The sequence below is a fragment of the Colletes latitarsis genome, chromosome 9 (assembly GCF_051014445.1).
Source record: "Colletes latitarsis isolate SP2378_abdomen chromosome 9, iyColLati1, whole genome shotgun sequence".
Lineage (NCBI taxonomy): Eukaryota > Metazoa > Arthropoda > Insecta > Hymenoptera > Colletidae > Colletes > Colletes latitarsis.
The window spans coordinates 20,551,217-20,571,358 of NC_135142.1; the positions used below are offsets into that span (position 1 = coordinate 20,551,217).

Genomic DNA, 20,142 nt, shown 5'->3' on the forward strand with positions numbered 1-20,142 from the left:
TTTAAGAAAAATTGCTTTGACTAGACAAATCCGTTAAAGATGCTCCATCAAAAGACGTGCAATAACCAGATAAAACCTCGACTTTTCTCGATGTTTCTTGCAAAATATCTAAAAGGATGTTGGTAAATTCGCAGGCACGAGTATTCGAACGTTGAGAGGCCGTTTCGTAAATTATCATCGTTTATCCCCGTAACACCCCGAGTCCCTAAGAGGCTTCGATAACTGATGTCTGATTCTGTATCCCCGAACGAGGTGGTGCGACTCACTTCCTAAACTTTTTTCGCGCACGGTGGTGCGCCTCGAGGCCTTCGGAGAGGGACTTGAGAGCCTTGACCTCGACCTGGCTCCGACCTCCCCCGCCCCCGTACCAACGGACCCAGACCGTCATGGTCCCCGGGGGGCCTAAAGACTCGACCTTGCCCGGCCAGGCCGGACTTCCTCTTGCGGCGCCCCATACAAGCTCACCCACTTCCAGTCTCCTCTGGCTCTTCTCCTCTGACTTTGCCTCGGCTATTAAGGGTTCCAAACAAGATACGATATTTTTCTTTCGGTTCTTTTTAACGCACGCACACAGGCACTCGGTCTCTATCACTCTCTCTTTCTCTCTTTCATCTTACTGTTCTCTATTTCACGCTATTTTACTCAAGCCCCGAAAGGTGAAATCGATTGAACGTGAACGTGGTGAGACCAAACTTGTATCCGAGGAAGCGGGACGAATCGTCGCGGGATCGTGAGTTCGAACGTGTATACTAGTTTAATAATATCTGTATAGCGACTGGGACCAATTCTGATGGACCTTTTCGCGTTTTTAGAACGATGAAAGACAAGCATCGTACTATTTTTACTATCTCAATTTTCGATACAGATTGATTCAACATGTCAAATTTCTAGCTCCTATTACTTCAAAAACAGCAAAAGAATGGTAAAACTCTGGAGGAGACTTTGATTTCTTAAATTTAATTTTCTGCAACTAATTCAAAATACGTGTCAAAATTGTGTTTTATTTTTCCCTCAAAATTGGCACCAGACAATCCACAGATGTTTTTTTTAGTATAGTTACACTTTTGAAGATTTTCAAGACTCAATTAGAGTCATCATATTTTTACTTCCATCAAGAATCTTGCAAAAAGACAGGACTTACACCCCTGTTCTTCATACAGTCACTAATCAACTTCAAAAAGAGTCTAATGAATTTTTAACATTTAGCCGTCCGCACTGTGTTTTGCAACTAGTGGTACAACTGAAAAGAGACGATTCTGCACGTAAAAACAAATTAAAAACGTAGAATAAAAATTTCTTTCACTGTTTAAAACATTTCAATGTTTTCTTTTTCCTTTCCTGTGAGTTTTTCATATATTTAGTTACGTAATTTATTATATTTTATAAACACAATATGTTGCAACAATTCATTATCGTAAATACTATTTTTTTTTATACTTAACTTCGTTTCAAGAGATCCTGAAGTAGAGACTTACCAGTGAACTGAACGCGCATCTCACGTACTGTCAAGATCGATTTTCTAAAAAAAAACAAAGTTCCGTGGGAAAAATTTTTATTCTACGTTTCCGGATTCAGTTCTGCCTGCAGAATCACCTGCTTCCCGATCGTACCACGTGCGTTTGTGTAAATTTTCAAAATCTGACTAAAATTAATCGTATTAACCCGAATAATAAAAAGTGCAACGAATGCATTTGTCTGCTACCTAAAAAATTCTCCCGCCATCGATTACAATGTTTCAATCATAAACATCGTGGATACTTTGTAAAATCAAGAATCAAACTACAGTTTAAACAAATTAAAAAGAAAAGTGTCCGAACAGTATATCGCTTAGCGAAGAAAATTAATCAATATCAGAATTCAATTATATCATTTGCATTCGTTAACATGCACATACTGTTTGCAAATCGACTTCTGCAGAATCGCATAGCCAGACGTTCTAACGATATAAAAATGTAATTGTTTCGACGACCGACGGCTAAGTGTTAAAATCGACGATGAACTCTTCCCATTAATTATTGGCAATTTAAATTCGATTTCGATTTTCGCGTACACGATCCCGCGAATTTGGTTAAAGTTGTGTGTTAAATTCGGTCAATAGGTGCAACGCATAACAACGAAATGGGTATGCTCTTGGTGCGTGCTTTACGAACGGGATTCGTCCTTGAACGTTTTTAATTTATGATACCACTACGTCTCTATTGTTGGGCTGTACTTTTTATTTTTTTTGAAATGTGCTTCTTGCTCGCGCGTGTGCTCGTTAAAAAATGATTAGTAGCTTCATTCAAATGGTGGTAGGCGAGATCAGTGGCAAAATGAGATATCAGATGGTTCGAGCACATGCAAATGACTCCGTTCGTTGATCGTTTCCACTCCAATTTAGATAACGTCGACTGTTAAAAAAAAAAAGACGATCGTGGTCGAACTTTTACGCTTTTCCCTCGTTATATGGTTCTCGGGTCGATTAAATTCTCGTCGAAAAGAGGCGCGATTATCGCCGGGCGATATTTCGTTATTCCGATATCTTTGTACAGCGAATGCTCGGATCGTAAATTCCAGACTCTCGGTCGGAGCCGCGAATTACGAACGTAATAAAGTTACAGATTTACGTGATAAATTCTTGCACACACACGCCTGAGGCTCTCGGGTTTTGGCGCTCCCAGGACGAAAACAACGATCCCTCCCCAAGATTATGCACATGCGACGCGAGAAACGTGAGGGTGATTATATGTACAAGAAATGCCGCAATAAATAAACCGGTGAGCCACACCCGCGCCGAAATGAACGTATGACTGAAGCCCCCTCTGGCCCCTTCTCAATGGCACGTCACAACTGCGTGGACAATGATATTAACAAACCTGCCAGCCAATTAGTAGAAAAAAAAAAAGAAAAAAAACGCAACAGATCCTTCCGGCGAAAATTATTTACAATTTTTATTAATTCAATGTCACCGCCGTTACTCTTTTACGTAGCAAGCATCGAGTCTCCTGGGTTTTGCTTTCTTTTTAACGAACAAAAATGTTTAGTACTGACATCACTTACCTGCTTCGAGCTCTCGTGAAAAAACTATTAAATAATCTCTCTTCGAAACGATAAACTTTTTCTCTCTCCGATCGGCCGGATGCGTGTATTCTTTCGTCGACCGCGAGAAGGAATATTTTTCTCGTCGTAATTAATTTACGCAATAAAAAAAAAAAAAGTAAAATTTACGTCGAACTATCATATGCTATCAGCGAATCGTTAAAAAATATATATTCCTTTTCCTGCTCGCAGGAAACCAGTTTTAACGACACTTCCAATGATAATAATTTTCGATAGTACAAAAGTTATGCGCGCGAGTAAGTTGTTTCTTTTTTTCTTTTACATATTCGTGTCGATTGTCGAGGCAAATAGACCTTGAGCGTCGCGTAAAAAGCGTTACCAATGCGTACACAAATGCAACAAGCACTAATTGTCATGCAGCGGTGCCATTGTACATGCAACGAGCGAAAACAAAGGTGAACAAGCAATACACAGAAATCGAAATTAGCCAATCGACGTGTCTAAAGAGCATGCATCGACGAAATATGGAGAACAATATGGAGAACAATTAGCGCGTGAAAACGTGTTTCGTTAAATTATTTCTATTCTAGTAATCGATGTTGCTAGAGCCAGAAGCACTCTTAATAATGACATTCACTATATAGCAAACATTGGCAAAGAGCAATGCGAGACCATTGTTATCGAATTTAAATTAAACATTTCAACTGCAACGAATCGAGCTGTCGTTCGCATTGCTTTTCATCCAAGTGTTACGATAAAGTACCATTTTGATAAAATAACTTCAACTCGAATGCTACTTCCAAAAATTAAATTTCGTTAAACGCTTTATACTTTGGACTACTTAAATTTCATTTGCAAAACTAGTAAATTTTCGTTACTGATAAATTCCATGGCATGGACGTAGCTTGACTCGACGAAACGATCCCGATGCCTCAAAGTCGAATATCAAAATGACGTTCGATACTAGAGCCGAGCTATTTATGCTACTAATGCACGAATAACGTCTAAGAATACCATACAATACTGACCATCTTGGTCTTCATGCAGGGTAGAATGCATGGAATGGATGGAGTCCAGTTTTCGTTTGATTCCACGGCCGAGGGCATGATCCCTGCCCTCGCACCTCACTGTGCTCACCACACCTTCGGCTTGCTTCAACGTCTCTGTCGTATAGATCTGTCAAATATAACTCGATCAACTCAGGCACAAGCCTACCAATCGCATGCTAATATCTTTTCAATCTAACGACTGCCAAATCGCTCGTTTCTGTATCGCTAAACCCCCTCTCTCTTTCTCCAGCAAGATCTTTGTCATCATTCTTTCGATCGAGCGTGAAAAACATAAGTGAACTGAAAGGTATTAATAACAGAACGTAATCTACTGCAACATAAAAAGGTCTCTGATCCGATTACAATATAACATACGTACAAACGACCGGAAACATTAACGCGACGAACGGTTCAGAGAGCCATTAAGAAAACTTACGTTTTCTACGCTTGTTATCGATGGCCGAACCGAAACGGTTCAAATTTCATTCTCTTCGAAGCATGCAAACGAGAAATGATACCAAAGGAGACGAAATCCAAACTCTGATTACGCATGCTCATCGCAAGGTTCTTTTTTTCTTATTTTTTTCATTTTTTTTTTTTTTTCGTAATTAATCAGGAATAATGTATATCAGATAATTTTTATCGTCAACGATATTGTTTAGCAAAAATTTATTTTTTCTCTGTTTGCCATTATAAAAAATCATGATTTTTTTTTTTTCACTGACCCGTTAACACACGGTTGAGCATACAAGTTACATTATTGCAATGTACATTTTAAATAATAACGCTAAAAGCGAGCTCGACGGCTCGGCCCACAAAAATGTCTGCAAGTAAAAATTAATAACGTTAAATACAAACTAATTACAAACTTAATAGTATCGACTGGAAACGCGTAATAGGCTCTTGCGTGAAAAGGGAATGCCACTAATGTCTAAATTTAAAATGTACAAAATTAATTGATCGACCCATACGAAAGAAAGATGCTTATTCTTCCGACGATGAGTCAGTTTCCTCACCGTCGTCCACCTCTTGCGCATACACGAATGGATTGTAAATATATGGATTTATATAGGCCTGTTTGCTTGGCGAGTAGTTAACGACAGCAATGCCATTAGGATCAGACCTATAGTTATACAAATGAGGATAGAGACCGGACGGTGTTGCGACGCCAACGCTCACAAATTTTTGATAATCTTCGTTCTCGGGACAGTATGGAACGCCGACTGGTTGACCGTCCATAGACTTCTCTTCCGAATTCTGACCGGTATCGTCCTGCTCAATAACGTGCTGTACAATTTGCGAATCGATTTGATTTGTTTCAACGCAAGGCTTATTATCGAATTTCGTTTGCGGCAACATCGTGTAATGCGCGTGGTCTGGCACTAAAGCTTGCTGTCGATAAACGTTTGCATTGGGAACGTAGTGCTGGCTGTGATAAAGGATCGGCTGATAATGACCATGACCTACAACCGGCAACGTATTGACCTCCATCTCCGTATAAGAGAGATCCGTCATTTCTTTAGTGACGCTTAGCTGATCTTCCACGAGGGAGTGGTCCATTGTGTCTGAATATATGGAATGATTTGGTGATGAAGTGTCCATATGCTCCTGTGAGTCAGCGTATGTGTTTTCAGGGTGTGTCGTATCGGCTGGCTGGTGCATGTCTGTTAGAGTTAGATGACGGTTGACCTGCTCTACATGGGTACCAACCTGGATCCCAGTAGTCACCGTCGATTCCACATATGTCTTTCCATGGAGACCCGGCTGACTAAGCGTTATTTCCTTCGTGGTGATACCCTGAATCCTCCAGTCCTCCGACGGCACCGGCACATCCGCTGAGTCCGGCTCGCTGCTCGACACGCAATGAACCATTGGCTGAAACCGTAGATCAATAATTAATGCAAACTAGGATAATGAAATTGTCGACTGGAAAGAAGGTTGCCCAATTATTCAATGGAATTTTACGCGTGCAATTTTCAGTCTTCCCTCTGCAGAATTAATCCCCCAAGTGCTCTGTTAAATAACCAAACCTACGATATGAATTTACGACACCAATAGAAAAGATGAAGCTTCGTTTGCAATACCCCATCTCGCAACTTTAAGAAATTCTTTTTACTTTTTTACGTGAAGAAAAATTACAAATCTCCTTAACTACAATCACTATTATATTTTTCATTTAAAGTTTGAAACAGTTAATATTACCGTGGATGACGAATGATGTCTAACTGTGATCGGCGGTGCCGGTGAAGCTGCTCCATGCGTTGTAGTATCCACAGCAGGGCTGTTTGACCTCTGGCTATTTCCTGGACTATGCGTGGTGGTATCCGGGGGAGATCCTTGCCTCATCATAGCTGACTGAGCCATGTTAGCTTGATTTCCTGCAGTTTGCGTGGACACAGAATGTCTGGCCATCAGGGGGCTGTGTTGGTCGCTCTGTTGCGCCGTTTTTTCGACGACGGTCGTGCTGCTGCTTGCAAGAACGTATTGTTGTTGTTCGACGTTTTGATCCGCGGACGGTGAATTGACGCTACTTTTTGGCGAAGTTGGCGCCTTTCCTTGAATCATGCCGGAACTTAGAATGTACGACTGATTGTGGTCGATATTCAGAGAAGGATCGACAGCCGTTCCGTTAGAAGCTGCGGATTGAAAGTTGGGTATCTGATTGTTGGACACCATGGTGGTCTGTTGCTGCACGATCGTGGTGTTTTGTTGCACGAAAGTTGTGTTCTGTTGATTGGACGCTGATGAAACAGCAATGTTTTGTGCGGTGCCGCAAGGTACCATCAACGTTTGGCCGTTCATCTGTATGAATTCTTGTTGACCCTGCATGTTAGACGGTCGAACCTGCGAGGTGTTGAACGTCACTTGCTGGTTGGGACTGACGTTGGCTACTATTGGGCTCAGCTGGTTCCCGAACGACGTGGTACCGTTTACTAGGAACTGACCACTGTTCGGCGATAGAAATTGTGCGCCAGGACTGTGCTGCTGAATAATTTTTCCACCGGTTGCCTGCGGTGCGCGAATAACCATTCCAGCAGGACCAGCTGCCAAGATGCTTTGACTGGGATTGAATATCCCGCTGTGACTTTGAACCGGGGTTAAGACGTTCTGACCGTTCACGTTCTGTATCTGCAGCTGCATGCCTAGGTTTCCAGTGTCTTGCAACAAGGTGGCCGTTCCATCGGCGGACATCACCATGCTCCCGATGCCAGGAACGATAAATTGTTGAATGGTGGGGAAATTTTGGACCATTCCAGCGGCTCCGTTCAATAAGTTCACCGGCTGGAGCAGATTTATTTGCTGGGTCGGCTGAGGATTCGTGATTATTTGCTGAGCATTGAACTGAGCCGAAGTCGCGCCAGCCTGTCCGTTCATCACCAATTGGGCGGGTGCTCCGCCTTTTCCCGGTACGATGGTCAACGCTTGCAACATCGGGCCGCCTATGCTCTGAGTTTGAAAGTTTTGTTGGGCAAAGTTTGATTGTGATTGCATCAACATGCCAGCGTTCTGTTGTGACGATGCGATATGCAACATCGAGGCTACCGTCTGAGGGTTTGTCTTTCGTTTCTTGTACGCTTTCTTTTTGCTCATCGCCGACTCGGGCGACAGCAACGCTGGTTGCCGATTCACCATTCCCTGACTGGCGTTCACGTTCCTCGCGACGTCTTGGTTCGCGTCCAGGATCGACTGAGCGTTTTGTATCACGTTACCAGTAGCCACGGTTAGATGCGGTATCTGGACGTTCTGCCCTATGCTGTCCATCGTCATCACGCCAGGCTGTATAAGTACAGGAGTCTGAATAGTGTTCACTAGTACGGTAGGTTGCCCTATGACTTGCTGAGCTACGCCAACTGCAGGGATCACCTGACTAACAGCGCCCGTTACGCTAGTAACCATGGGCGATACCGACAACGGTGGCATAGAACTGGCGTTAGAAATTATTTTAGGAGGGGGAGGTGCCATCACGCCGTTGATACCCGTCCCCGTGCTGGCCATTATCAGTTGACCACCACTGGACACAAGTATATGGCCAGGAGGTAGAGTTGAACTAGCGGGATGCTTCAGTATTCCACCAGACGTAAGAACGTTGTGTACTTGAACGTTGGACTGAGGATGCTGCTGTGGTTGTTGTTGCTGCTGTTGCTGTTGATTTTGCGGTTGAACCGACGAGGTGGTACTGGTCTGAGGTACTTGTATACTACTGACGACGCTTTGCACCATCTCCAATGGCGACTTCGAGACGCTTATCGGCATTGACGGTTGACTGCTCGGTAGAGAAGTATGCGTAACAGTAGTGGTGGGCACGTTCGTTAACGTCGTCGTCGATGCTTGATGCTGAGGTTTGTTCGAAAGTATATCCGGTATGGCGGGATTTGGTATTCCAGAAGGCGTGTTGATCGAAACCGTGGCTGTGTTCGCTCTTCCTGCTAGCACGGACGTGATAGTGTTGCTGCTGACGGTGTGTCCACTGGCCATAGTAGTTATCACCGACGACGTACCGCTAAAGTGATTCATCGGTACTCTGGAAACAGCGTTCACGGTGTGCGGATGCGGCTGATAACCGTCCAAAGACGATTGTCTCGAGGTTTGCCTTTTGGTTATCTGAGGTGTCATGTTGTCCGGAGCGGACGAGGACGTTTGCAACGACAGCGTGGTAGGAGGGACGCCGCTCGTGTTCGTTGTTGCGGAGCAAGGCGTTTCGGAACGTTGCTCTTGCACGCCGCTGCTCATCGAAGACTGCGACGGTTGCTGAGCTTGGGGCGTTAAAGGTTGAGATGGCACTTGACCAGAAGTAGCGTGCGAATGAGGTGTTGGCGGTTGCGAATAACTATGAGGCGTGGAAGGTTGCGATGAGATTAAACTTTGCGGCGTGGCCGGCTGCGATATTCCGGGCGTGGAGGAAGCTGGAGTGTCCGAATTTGCTGGGCTGTTCGTTCCGATCGGAGATCCATGGCTGGTGCTCACCGTGCCGCCTTGGATCGGTCTCGAATCAGCTTGCTGTTGGTTGTTCTGGTACTGTTCCCCAAACGTGGACGACGTAACAGGATCTTCGCGTTGATCTGAATGCATCAGGTACTGTCGCTGTATTTGCTGCTTGTATTGATCCTGCACATAGGACTGCGTATCGGCGCTGGTAACGCAACCTTGGCAAGGGCTACCCTCCGAATCTGTCCCTCCGCTGCTCGACGTGGGCGTCATGCTGCTGTGCACGACAACGGGAGAGGTCGCGTGATTCTTCACCGAATTGAACGTCGATGTACTCGTGGGGCTAACGCTGGAGGAAGGCTTTGGTTGTGGAAGATAAGCGTTATTAGGTAAGTGGGATCCGTGATTCGTCTGCGGTGGTTTCGAATTGTTAACCATTCCCACTTGCGAACTACTGACGCCCGTTTGTCTCGATATCGTGCTGTTCAACAGCGCGGTCTGTTGTGCTAGGTAACCACTAGGGTCTTCCAAAAACGACGGCCCGCTGCTGTTGACGGTCGAACCTATCTGACTATTGTTCTGATGATTTTTCTCGTTGAACTCGTCGATCGGACTCGACGCTGGGTGATCGAGGCTACTGTTCCTGACGTCCGTGACGCTGTGCTGGCGTTGCTTCTTCACCATTACTTTGTTGGACTTTGCCTTTTTGCGTGCCACCTCGTCGGTCCAGGTGGTGGCTTGTGGAATGTGATGATGCAAGGGCGGAACACGATCGAAGGAGTTGCAGGTAATATTCTGGACCGTGACGAGAGAAGGCTGATGAGAACCCGACGCCGGTCGGTTTTGTTGCCAGGGCGGTGTTCTCGAGGTGAAATGCATATTTCCGGGTTGCCCGTTTGGTCCCATACCAGATTGTGCTTCAACGGTGTGATTGGTGTTCGGGCTCCTTCCCGCTAGATTAGGCAAAGCGTATTGCTGCTGATGTTTGACATCAGCAGTGGTTCCCTTAGAAGCATCGAAGTTCCTCGCAGGATACTGAACCTGATTCTGAGCGTACATTCGTTGCACGTTTTCGTGCGGGTTGCTGGTCAAGTTTCCATTTTGTACGACGTGGTGCCGCTGCATCGGATGATTATGCAATAAAAGCTGTTGCTGTTGCTGCTGTTGCTGTTGCTGCTGTTGTTGTTGCTGTTGTTGCTGTTGTTGTTGTTGTTGCTGTTGCTGCTGCTGCTGCTGCATTTGCTTCACGTTTAGATCTTCTTCCGTAACGGAAGGTGTACGATTATGTCTGTTTTGAATATCACCAGCGTTGATCGTGTTCATCACAGCGCCCGAAGTTTGTTGTTGCATAACATCCAACGAGTGATGGTTCAACTGTTGATTAGGATACTGAGGTTGAATGCAAACCTGAGGTACTTGTTGTTGTTGTTGTTGCTGCTGTTGTTGTTGTTGCTGTTGCTGCTGTTGCAATTGTTGTATTTGCATTTGAAAATGATCCGTTGCCTGAGCTTGCATCACGTGTTGATTAGGTTGATGCTGTTGGGTCTGTTGTTGCATTTGATGCTGATGAAGTTGATGCAACTGCGGGTGAATAGCAGGCTGGGATATCTGCGATGGTTGAATGTGATGCACGTAATTCTCCGAGGAATGCTGAGGATTGTAATTCCCCGTTTGTTGATCGACCTCTTGAGTCAAATGCTGGTGTTGTTGCTGCTGCATCTTATGCTTTTGCATTTGATGCATGTGCAATTGCTGTTGCTGCTGTTGATTCAAGTGTTCCTGTTGTTGCATCACATGCATCGGTTGTTGATTTAACTGATTTAGATAATGAGGAATTTGCTGTTGCGTTAGCTGATTGACAACCGCGTTCTGGTGTTGCGGTTGCTCTTGCTGTTGTAATATTTGCATATGTTGCATCTGTTGATGATGCGGCAACAACTGTTGCGTCTGTTGTTGCTGCTGCTGCTGCTGCTGTTGCTGTTGTTGCTGTTGCTGTTGCTGTTGTTGCTGAGATATATGCTGTTGCATAAGCTGTTGTTGCTGTTGCAATATAAGCTGTTGATGCTGTTGTTGCAACAGCTGTTGTTGCTGCTGAGTCATGTTGTTGAAGTTAGCGTTCTGCTGATTCATGATCAGCGGGTTTCCCATTAGCATCCCAGACATGTTATGCTGACCTAACCTTTGCTGAGGATTTCTCGTTGCACAGCCGTTTACGTCCTGATTTTGCGAGGGTGAGTTTAGCGTCTGATGACAGATCTGTTGATTGCTCTGCTGAACTTGCAAATTGGGGATTGCGATTGGCCACACCTGAAATATAAGTAAATTTTCACGCAACCCATTACAAAAAGGAAACTAATTAATTGCTCAAAGGAACAATTTATATTTTACAATTCACACGCGTTAAATAAAAATTTAAGTTTTGTTAGATTGTTGAAATATTATTCTGTAGTTGTAGTTTAAAGTATTGTTACATTACCTGTGATCCATTTGGCACCGACGACCCTTGAACTCCAGATGCCGCAACAATACCCCTGTCGCGTTGTGCCATAAGTTGTGAAACCGAGACCCCGGAAAAAATGCCTCCGATCCCCCCTTGTTTTCTCTTCTTCTTTTTGCTCAGACCATCTGCGGAACGAAACAAAGCAGACATTAATAAAACGGTCGAACGACTTTTGATTGCTGGGTATTGAACGAAACGGAAGAAAATACTCTCGCTCCTAATGGAATCCAGAAGCACAGTAATTCTACGAGATCGGGGATTATTAAAATACGACTTATTCCCCTAATTCTAATTCCGACCCTCTTCCATTTATTATTCAGACGGTTTCAGGCTTCCTAATGAACGAGTGTTCCATTTGAAGTCCCACCGCAAGGTTAAATCCTGTTTAGCATAATACTTTCAAGATTCGTTCTTGAACCTTCATTCGCTTACTTTATCAACTTCTACTTTCAAATAAAATTTTTCTTCTCGTTTTCAAATTATTCCCTTCGTAAAAGGAACGCTGGAGAATTGTGTTTTGCTGACTCTTTACAATGAAAGATAAATATTTGCGATGTAGTATAATTTATTTATGGTAATTTGGTGCGTTATAATTTTATTAAAATTCGTATTGAAGTGTACTATGTCGAAAAGAGTAACTGTTACTTTTAAAACAAAATCTTCTTTGTATACTTTTGTTGACATTTAATTAGTCAGATACTTTTTGGTAGTTAAGTTGCTTACAAAATAGATTGGTATTATAACAGTAAAGAAGACAGTGAGTAATTTTACTTTTTAAGAATGAGAATAGTACAGGATAAAATGAGAAAAATATTTTAATAATGGAGTAAATGGAAACGTTTAGTATCGAGAAAATGCTGTAGAAAAAAAGTGCAAAGAGACGAACAACTATTTCATATAAACCGTAGGATTCTCCGCGATCAATGATCCACGAGCTGCCGCGACAAGCGTTCGCGCTACGAAATTACCTTGATTTACGAGGATAACAGAAAGCAGGATGGTAAAAGGGTGCCAAAGGGGATGGTTTTCAATGACAGTCTTTTATCCGTAAGCCTACAGCGGATAATTATTCTCCGCAGCTTCAATGGGGAAAGATAATTCGGAAGCGGGAGAAGGGAAATGAAGAGAACGGGGAGAAACGGTACGGTGGAAAGGGGAAGAAGGGTGGATGTAATAATGAATCCACGTAGGAGCAAGCTTGTCTGCGACGATAGTTTAACCCGATTTCTAAGGGGGCGAAGATTTGCGTAAAATCTTTTAAGCATTTCGTGGCTTCCGGGGGAATTCGCGCGAACGCGTAAAATTCGTCTCCCTTCTCTACTCCCCCCCAGAAATCTGCAGTCAATGGCTCGCGGCTATAAAGGTTGTCAGTCGCTAAATCTGACGAAGGAGAGACGACGCGGCAATTACGGAATATGGCCTATCGTTTGGAGCCATTCGAAGATCGCTGGAAACCGAGAACCCTGATATTCCACATTCCTCAGGCCTCGTTTGAAGGAAACGTTATAACGATAGAAAATAGTCCTTTCTTCCGGAATTGAACGCTTACTTGGAGCGAATAATCGTTTAAACGAATTCAAATTCTGATGTCCCATTCCGTTACGAATACAAAATTATCTAATTGTTGCGAACACACGGAATACTCAAGGCGCTAACCGAGGAACGTTCCCATCGTTTTCGAGGCGAATGCTAGCAGATTTCGATAGAAAGACTGAGACGAGCCAGACGAACGGCCATAATTATAGTGATCTTCCTCCCGGAGGCTGTCGACGGGAACTTCTCGCTGCGAGACAACTGATTCGGGATTCGAAGGCACTCGAATCACTCGGGCCAAACGGCTACTTCGCCAAGCTCGATCATGACGATTCCCCAGGCGTGTGGATCGTACGTTACGACGTGGTCGAGCCGTTGATGCGGACTAAACGGAAGTGGCGTAAAATGCGCTTGCGCGACCACAACGGGACGTCGACCGAGGACGAGTCGTAGGCGGCTTGAAACAGTGTCGGCGGGGGTGAACATCACTCGGGGCAGGCGCAAGAATCACAACCGGACACAGACGGTTGGACCGCGGTTCCTCTCTTCTCTCTTCTCCCATTCAGAACGCCGCGGCGTCGCTGCTTCTTCGTACGAAAATTAACCCTTATCAACTATACGTCTGCCACCACCACAGTCGCCCGCCACCCCCCCTCGTCCACCCTCCACGTCGTCGTTTTCCTTCCTGTTCGCCCTCCCCCCACCATCCACCGCCCTCCGTCCAAAGTACCATCGTCGCGTTGACGTCGCTGGCAGCGAATGGTGAGCGGATTCTTTCCTCCTCCCGGGACTTATTGATCGTCCCGGACGATAAGAAGACACGAGCTGGCCGATTGGTCCCTTTTCGGGCATCTCGCGGGGTGCACGACCCTAACCGACGACGGAGAAGCTGTCCCGCGTCAGGATTACGGGCGTCGGGGAGACAGTCGAATGCAAATTTGTGGATCGTCTGAGGGTTTGCCCGAGGGGGCTCTAAACGTCTGCGATTCCTACGCGGGGCACGCTCCAGGAATCTCGATGTATCTTTTTTTTTTTAATACGTGAGGTTTCAGGAGTAGTCAACTCGATGATAATCGAATTCTTTTAATATTTTATTTAGAAATTTTCTTTTATTTAGTGCTATCTGTGGACCGACGTGGTTATAGACCTCTTGTAGATTAGAAAATTTTTTAGAAATATAGATACAGAGAAACTTGACAAGGAGGATTTAATAATAGAAAACTTGATTATTATCGTCTTATTAAAAATGGAAATTGGAGAAGGGGCAATGTTCGAATTGGGAAACAGTTTTGGAAGAATTTAATAAGTTTGAGTTTCTCAATTATGTTTCCGTAAAAAATGTATTGCAGAGAAGGTATTGATACATGACAAAATTTTACAACCACGAATTTTTGTATTTATTTATATATGTTAGTGTCTGTTTTTTTTTAATGTCTCAGGAATAATTTACCAAATAACATCAAATTTGGTATGGTGGATTCCATGTGAGTCACTGAAAGTATTAAATTTGTGAAAAAATTTGAAAAGACAGTGGGGCTCAATTATAACACTCGAACTTGCTTTACATCTTACAATTAACAAATTAAGTTTTCTACACTTATTCGCGATTTTAGCGATTGCTTCCACCGTTAAAGTACATAAAACAGCTTAAAAATTGAATGTCAATACCAAGGAAAAGATTAATAAATCTGCAGAACTCGTTACAACGCCCCGGGTCTTTGTATTTTTCACACGCGTTAGAGAAATACACCCCGAATGCCGAATATAGAATTTCGCGATAAATAACTGAAGCATTACCGTACCGTTTCCGACGGGATTTCCTCCGAAATATGAATTTTAGTTGAAATTCCGCGTAACGCGAAAAACATTTTACTTCCGACGATGTAATCAAACTTCCGCTGCAGGGTCCGGCGAAATCAAAACTAAATTCATTGCGTCGACGGACGCGATCGCGTATTCCAGAACTTTTTCGGTGTATTGTACAATTGGAAATTGTAATGTCTCGGTACAAATAAAATCACGTCGAACCGGACGAAACTAAAAATGCTTCGATTTTGAAATTAATGGGAAGGCTCGGAAGAACATTCTGCTAGCGCGAAATATTATTGCGATCGCGGTTGGATTCTCGAGATATCCGGGGCGCGTTGAGACGTTTTAAAGTTCCCAAGGAGTTTGCGACCAGTGACAAAGCGATAAACGGAAAGCTGTAGGTATTTGCTCTGAAAGGGTAGATAGTGGCGCGCTGCTCCCCGTGAAATCGTTTTCTCCGGGATATCAGCGTCACGAGGCGTATCGCGCCGCCGTAACGCGGGCGTGATCGATCGAACAGCAGAGAACCTGCTCATCGAGGAAAGTTGTTTAACAGAGCAAGAAAGACATATCAGCGAGCAATCGATCCTGTTAACGTGTCTAGGTTCTCTGACGCGCGTTGCCGCTATCGTCAATCGTGTCGACGAGATTTATTAATACTCGCTCGGTCGCTGACACAACAATTACGCGAACCCACCTCGTCGGGGTCCTTTGAGACCCACATTTCCACTATCACGACATTCGTTTAAAAATACTGAGCTCAACAATCTACAATATTCAATTTATATATATTAATAATTTAAAATATTCAATTTATATATTTTATCAGCCACTAAAATCGTTTTGTCAATGATACATGCTATTAAATATTTATTTCACGTAGGATTATTTGTATATTCATCATAAAATACATGGTTATTTAAACCTAATCTAACCCAGAGCTAACCTACTTTGTCAGGGTCCTTTGAGACCCACACTTCCACTATCACCACATTCGTATAAAAATACTGAGCTTAACAATCTACAATATTCAATTTATATATTTTATCAACCACTAAAATCGTTTTGTCAATGATACATGCTATTAGATATTTATTTATTTCACGTAGAATTATTTTTATACGTATCATAAAATATATGGTTATTTTAACGTCTTCGATAATTCTGCTTGAAATAAATAAATATAAAAGGACTGAGTATCAACATTTGAAGTGGATTTTCTTGCAAACGAGATTCAAACGAAAGTTTATATTTTTAAAATATAGTATGTATGCTCCATTGTTTGAAGCTAATCAGGTCGAGGTTTCCACTATAATTTAACACGAATTAAGTCCCTTCTCAATGTTTTCCAATGATTTATTTACGATTATGATTTCAAAGTAACAATCTCAAATCACTGAACCGTCTACTCGCAGCGTGATTATTATGTGATTACAAACAATCAACAAGCGTGCTCAGAACGCGTGTTATACGCGATTGCTATACTTTAAACGTGTTTTCGAGCATATTGCAAGTCTTAGACGAACGAAAATTCTCAAAACGATCACGTGACTCGACCTTCCAGCGACGTGAACGCGCATATCGAACGCGTACGACTTCGCTATAGCAATTCGGAAGTGGAGAACGTTTCGTTTCCCGTCCCATGCAGCCAGCAAGCTGAGCAACGCGACTCGTGTGAATGGAGAATCAAATCACAGCTCCTATCGGCAGGCTTTGCTACGAACCCCAATGCCAGGTGGCCCGCTAAGAACCATGCACGAAAACATGCTCCGTGTAAAGGGTGCTTTAAAGGGACTCGTAGCAGTAAAATACGCAGCAGGATGGTTCGTCGAGGCGTTGGATCGACTCGAAGTCAGTTTTTGCCAGCTACGACAGAGAAACAGCACACACGTACTGTGTGGGCAAGTATAGTGGTGCACATCTGTCACTCACACCACCGTATTCCCATCCCACTTGTCATAATATTTAGACGATGTCGAAACAAGCAACTTGGTAGTTCCTGCAGAACGAAGTACAGTACTCTACCGTACTATTTTTACTTGGGCGTAATTCGAATCACAGATCGTGATTCAGAAGCGACGAGAATCACGTGTAATTAGTCATTGACGGTCGAGAATTTCTTTTTTAACGATAATAGACATTCGTAGTTTCACGAGCAAGCTTCTACGTTGTTTTTAAAAACGTTACATGATTGAAAAACAAGTTTTATTTAAATACGATTACATCAGAATATTATTTATTTTTATTATAAGAAGTGGCCACCAAATCATAGTAGATTATCACGGAATTAAACTTTACTACTTTATCCTAGAACCTTAAAAAATTGATTTTCTTCTTTGCATAAATTGTCGTGGCCTTGTATCGTTTTCTAAATGTCTCCAAGGGGTTCAACTTACGAAACACGTCTGGTGTTCATTTTACAAATCATCACTGTACCTCCTTAACACTACAACTGTGGTCAAAATTCGTAATTTCTAATAAAAATTGTTACGAATTTACTCGACTGGATTTTCGAAAATTTACAGGTTTTCTATAAGAGAATGAATAAACATTTTATCTATATGTAATCTACCTATCGTTTCTATTTCTTTGATACAAATAAATACACCATAATTGTCGATAGTTCTAGTGTTAAGCCACCGTAACAAGGAAATTAATAACTTGACCAAAGGGTTCATCGCGCGAACCCTTGTTTCAATTTTCCCTGAATCCCATTCGTATCTGTTACCAAACGATCGCTGTAATTGCTGGCGCGTTTATGGCGTCTGTAACCGCTCGGATGGAAGCGTGCCCCGTACGCTCATGTCAGGAGGTTAACGCATCAACAAACCCACCGACGAGGGGGGGAGCCGCGCGCGAAGCTTGAAAGCCAACAAAAGCGACCGGGGATCGCAAAATAAATTCCCGGAAATGTTGTTTGCGCGTTCGAACGACCCCCCCCCCCCCCTGGCCCTGGCACATATTGAATACGAAAGTAAATTCGGTCGCAAGTAACGAGCCGTTGGAATTCCATTAATCGCTTCGATCGAGTTTCGGTTCCCGGGTCCCCCTTGGCAAGCAACGCGGCGCATAAAGCTCCCTTCCCCCCTCGCGGGGAATCGAGTAAAACCGAAAAGAACCGAAGAAAAATGAAATCGACTTTCGTTATTGAGACTCGTATTTGTGGAACAGCGACGACGATAAAGATTCATTCGATTCCTCCTCTCCCTCCGCCGGGATCCGTGAGCTTATTCTTTTTATTTTCGCTCCCTGTCCACGATTCGGAGGGTGTGTGTTTGCACGCCACGCGAACGTATTACCCCGGCCCGTTGAATTGCTCGCGATAGAGGAACCGTAGGTGAGGGGAGGAAAAAGAGAAGAAGCCGGAGGGAACGAGAGAAACAGCGGCGGCGACGTTCTCCCGGGCTGCGACGTTTTATATCACCGGAAAATTGGAATCGAAGCGACGCCCGTGAGCGCGAACGCTCGCGTCGATGTTAAAACGGTCCTATAAACCTCCACGAAACACTGCCGGCGATGTATACACTGGGTGTTCGCGATATTACTGTCCACTATTTTTCTCGCGAAACAACTTTCGAATTTTCTACCTTCAACCCCACTTGGTCTTTCGATAAATAATAGAAATATTTAAACGTACGAAATTGCAGCTTTTCATTGTTATTAACCCCCTTGCCATAGGATGACGAGTCTGACACGTTATAAATTCTTGATGTCAAGTTTCATGATTATGAGGCTACTCCTCATCAAATTTTATATAGTAAAATCAATACATTTTTGCATTCACGAGGTATTCGTAAAATAAATCTATTCTTTTTGTTCCTTCTAAGAATAAATTTAAACAAAATTAAATAGTATACGTTTAAAAAATTATTTGAAATTAAATTGTATGTCAAGGGGTTAAAGGATATGGATCTTTCCAAACGAAAAATTGCGACAGAACTTCAAAGATCTTTAAACTAGGAGACCAATCCAATGACAAGTAGCGTTTCCAGCAGCAACGTGTTTGTATTTTGGAAAACTAGTTTCATAGAAATAACTTTAGAAAGTGTATAGTTAGGATCAGAGGAAAAGGAACTCGCTGAGTAGTACTCGCCATCAGCGAGTCGAACTATAGATCCATAGTGATGTCCAAGCGATAAATTCAACCTCGTGGTTCCTTTCGCCTTCCCGAATAATGTTATATTATTTAAGATCTATCGTGTTTATAATTGTTAAAAAAAGGGGGAGGAATATTCTCACTGTGCAAATGATCCTGCTGAGACAAACACCGGGGACACTCGTTAGCAATTCGATCTCGTCATATTGTTCAATTACATTAATTTCTAATTTTCTCGTTAAGTGTATCTGGAGTTTATTATTTCGTATCCTGACCTCATCAACGATAATATTTATTACAAATCTTCTAAATTACTGTCAAGTAATAAGAAAGTTACAAGAATCACCGCACGAAACTTACAGAGGGAATCACAGCGGCTCTTACAGAGTTACTGTATATTGTTACTGGTCGCTTTAAAGTTAAACGCAGCGTTTCCTGTCGGTAATCGTCAACGATAGTAAACTACAAGAAAAGGAAGCTGGATTTATTTTTCAAACGCAAACGAACTTGTTCTCGGGAAACAATTTAAGAAACCGTGTAGCCACAGTTCCCAGCGGAGTTCGGGCACGCGGCGGGAAAATACGAAAGGCGACAAAACACGTAGTTGAAAACTTTATAAGGAGGTAACCCGAAGGTAAGCGAGATTGTCCTTAAATCCTGGAGCCTTGAAACCAGCAAACGACCAAAATACACTCGGCGAATTTCAATTCACCGGCCAGCTATTGTTTTCCCCCCCTACGGCGTAACGCGGAGGCCGTGAGCACGCCTCTCGTTGTGCAGGCTCGTTCAGAATAACAGCCGTTTAATTAGCGACGCGATGAAGAAAGGAAAAGATGGAAAAAGAGAAGAACGGTGGGAAAGGGTGGAGTGCCCCGAGAAAAAAGAGACGACTCCGTTGGGTCGGTTATAGGATTTAGTAATGAAATCCGGACGAAGAGATTAGCAGCCACGGCGATACATCATTCCTACCCCCCTGGCCTAACGCCTCGACCGATGCTGCTTCATCGCGCATGCCAACTCCGTCCCTTTTTTCATCAGCAACGATTTAACACAGTGTTTCCCAACTTTTTTCCTTGCGCGGACCAACCGACTTTGCCCCGGCGATCGTCCGGTGGGAATTATTCTCGAGCTGCTTTCAGAAACCAAAGAAACGTCGACAACTACAACTTGATTTGAGTTTTCTTCTTTTT

At 43.3% G+C, this 20,142-nt stretch overlaps 1 protein-coding gene across 7 annotated transcripts in view; it reads right to left on the reverse strand.

Moving 5' to 3' along the window:
- LOC143345929 (uncharacterized) overlaps positions 1-20,142 on the reverse strand; it is a 409,789-nt gene that overhangs the window by 10,806 nt on the left and 378,841 nt on the right. For 4 of the 7 annotated variants that reach the window (XR_013080350.1, XM_076773548.1, XM_076773553.1 and 1 more), the window contains exons 4-8: positions 11,491-11,639; positions 6,291-11,321; positions 5,799-5,963; positions 4,068-4,215; positions 267-510 (exon numbers count right to left, since the gene is read on the reverse strand). Coding sequence is in view for 6 of the 7 variants with exons in the window: in XM_076773548.1 (XP_076629663.1) it covers positions 267-510; positions 4,068-4,215; positions 5,799-5,963; positions 6,291-11,321; positions 11,491-11,639 (5,737 nt within the window). In the remaining variant the exon portion in view is untranslated. Of the gene's footprint in view, positions 1-266; positions 511-4,067; positions 4,216-4,253; positions 5,964-6,290; positions 11,322-11,490; positions 11,640-20,142 lie in introns of those variants that run through there. The other 3 variants (XM_076773552.1, XM_076773551.1, XM_076773547.1) reach the window with 2 other exon arrangements.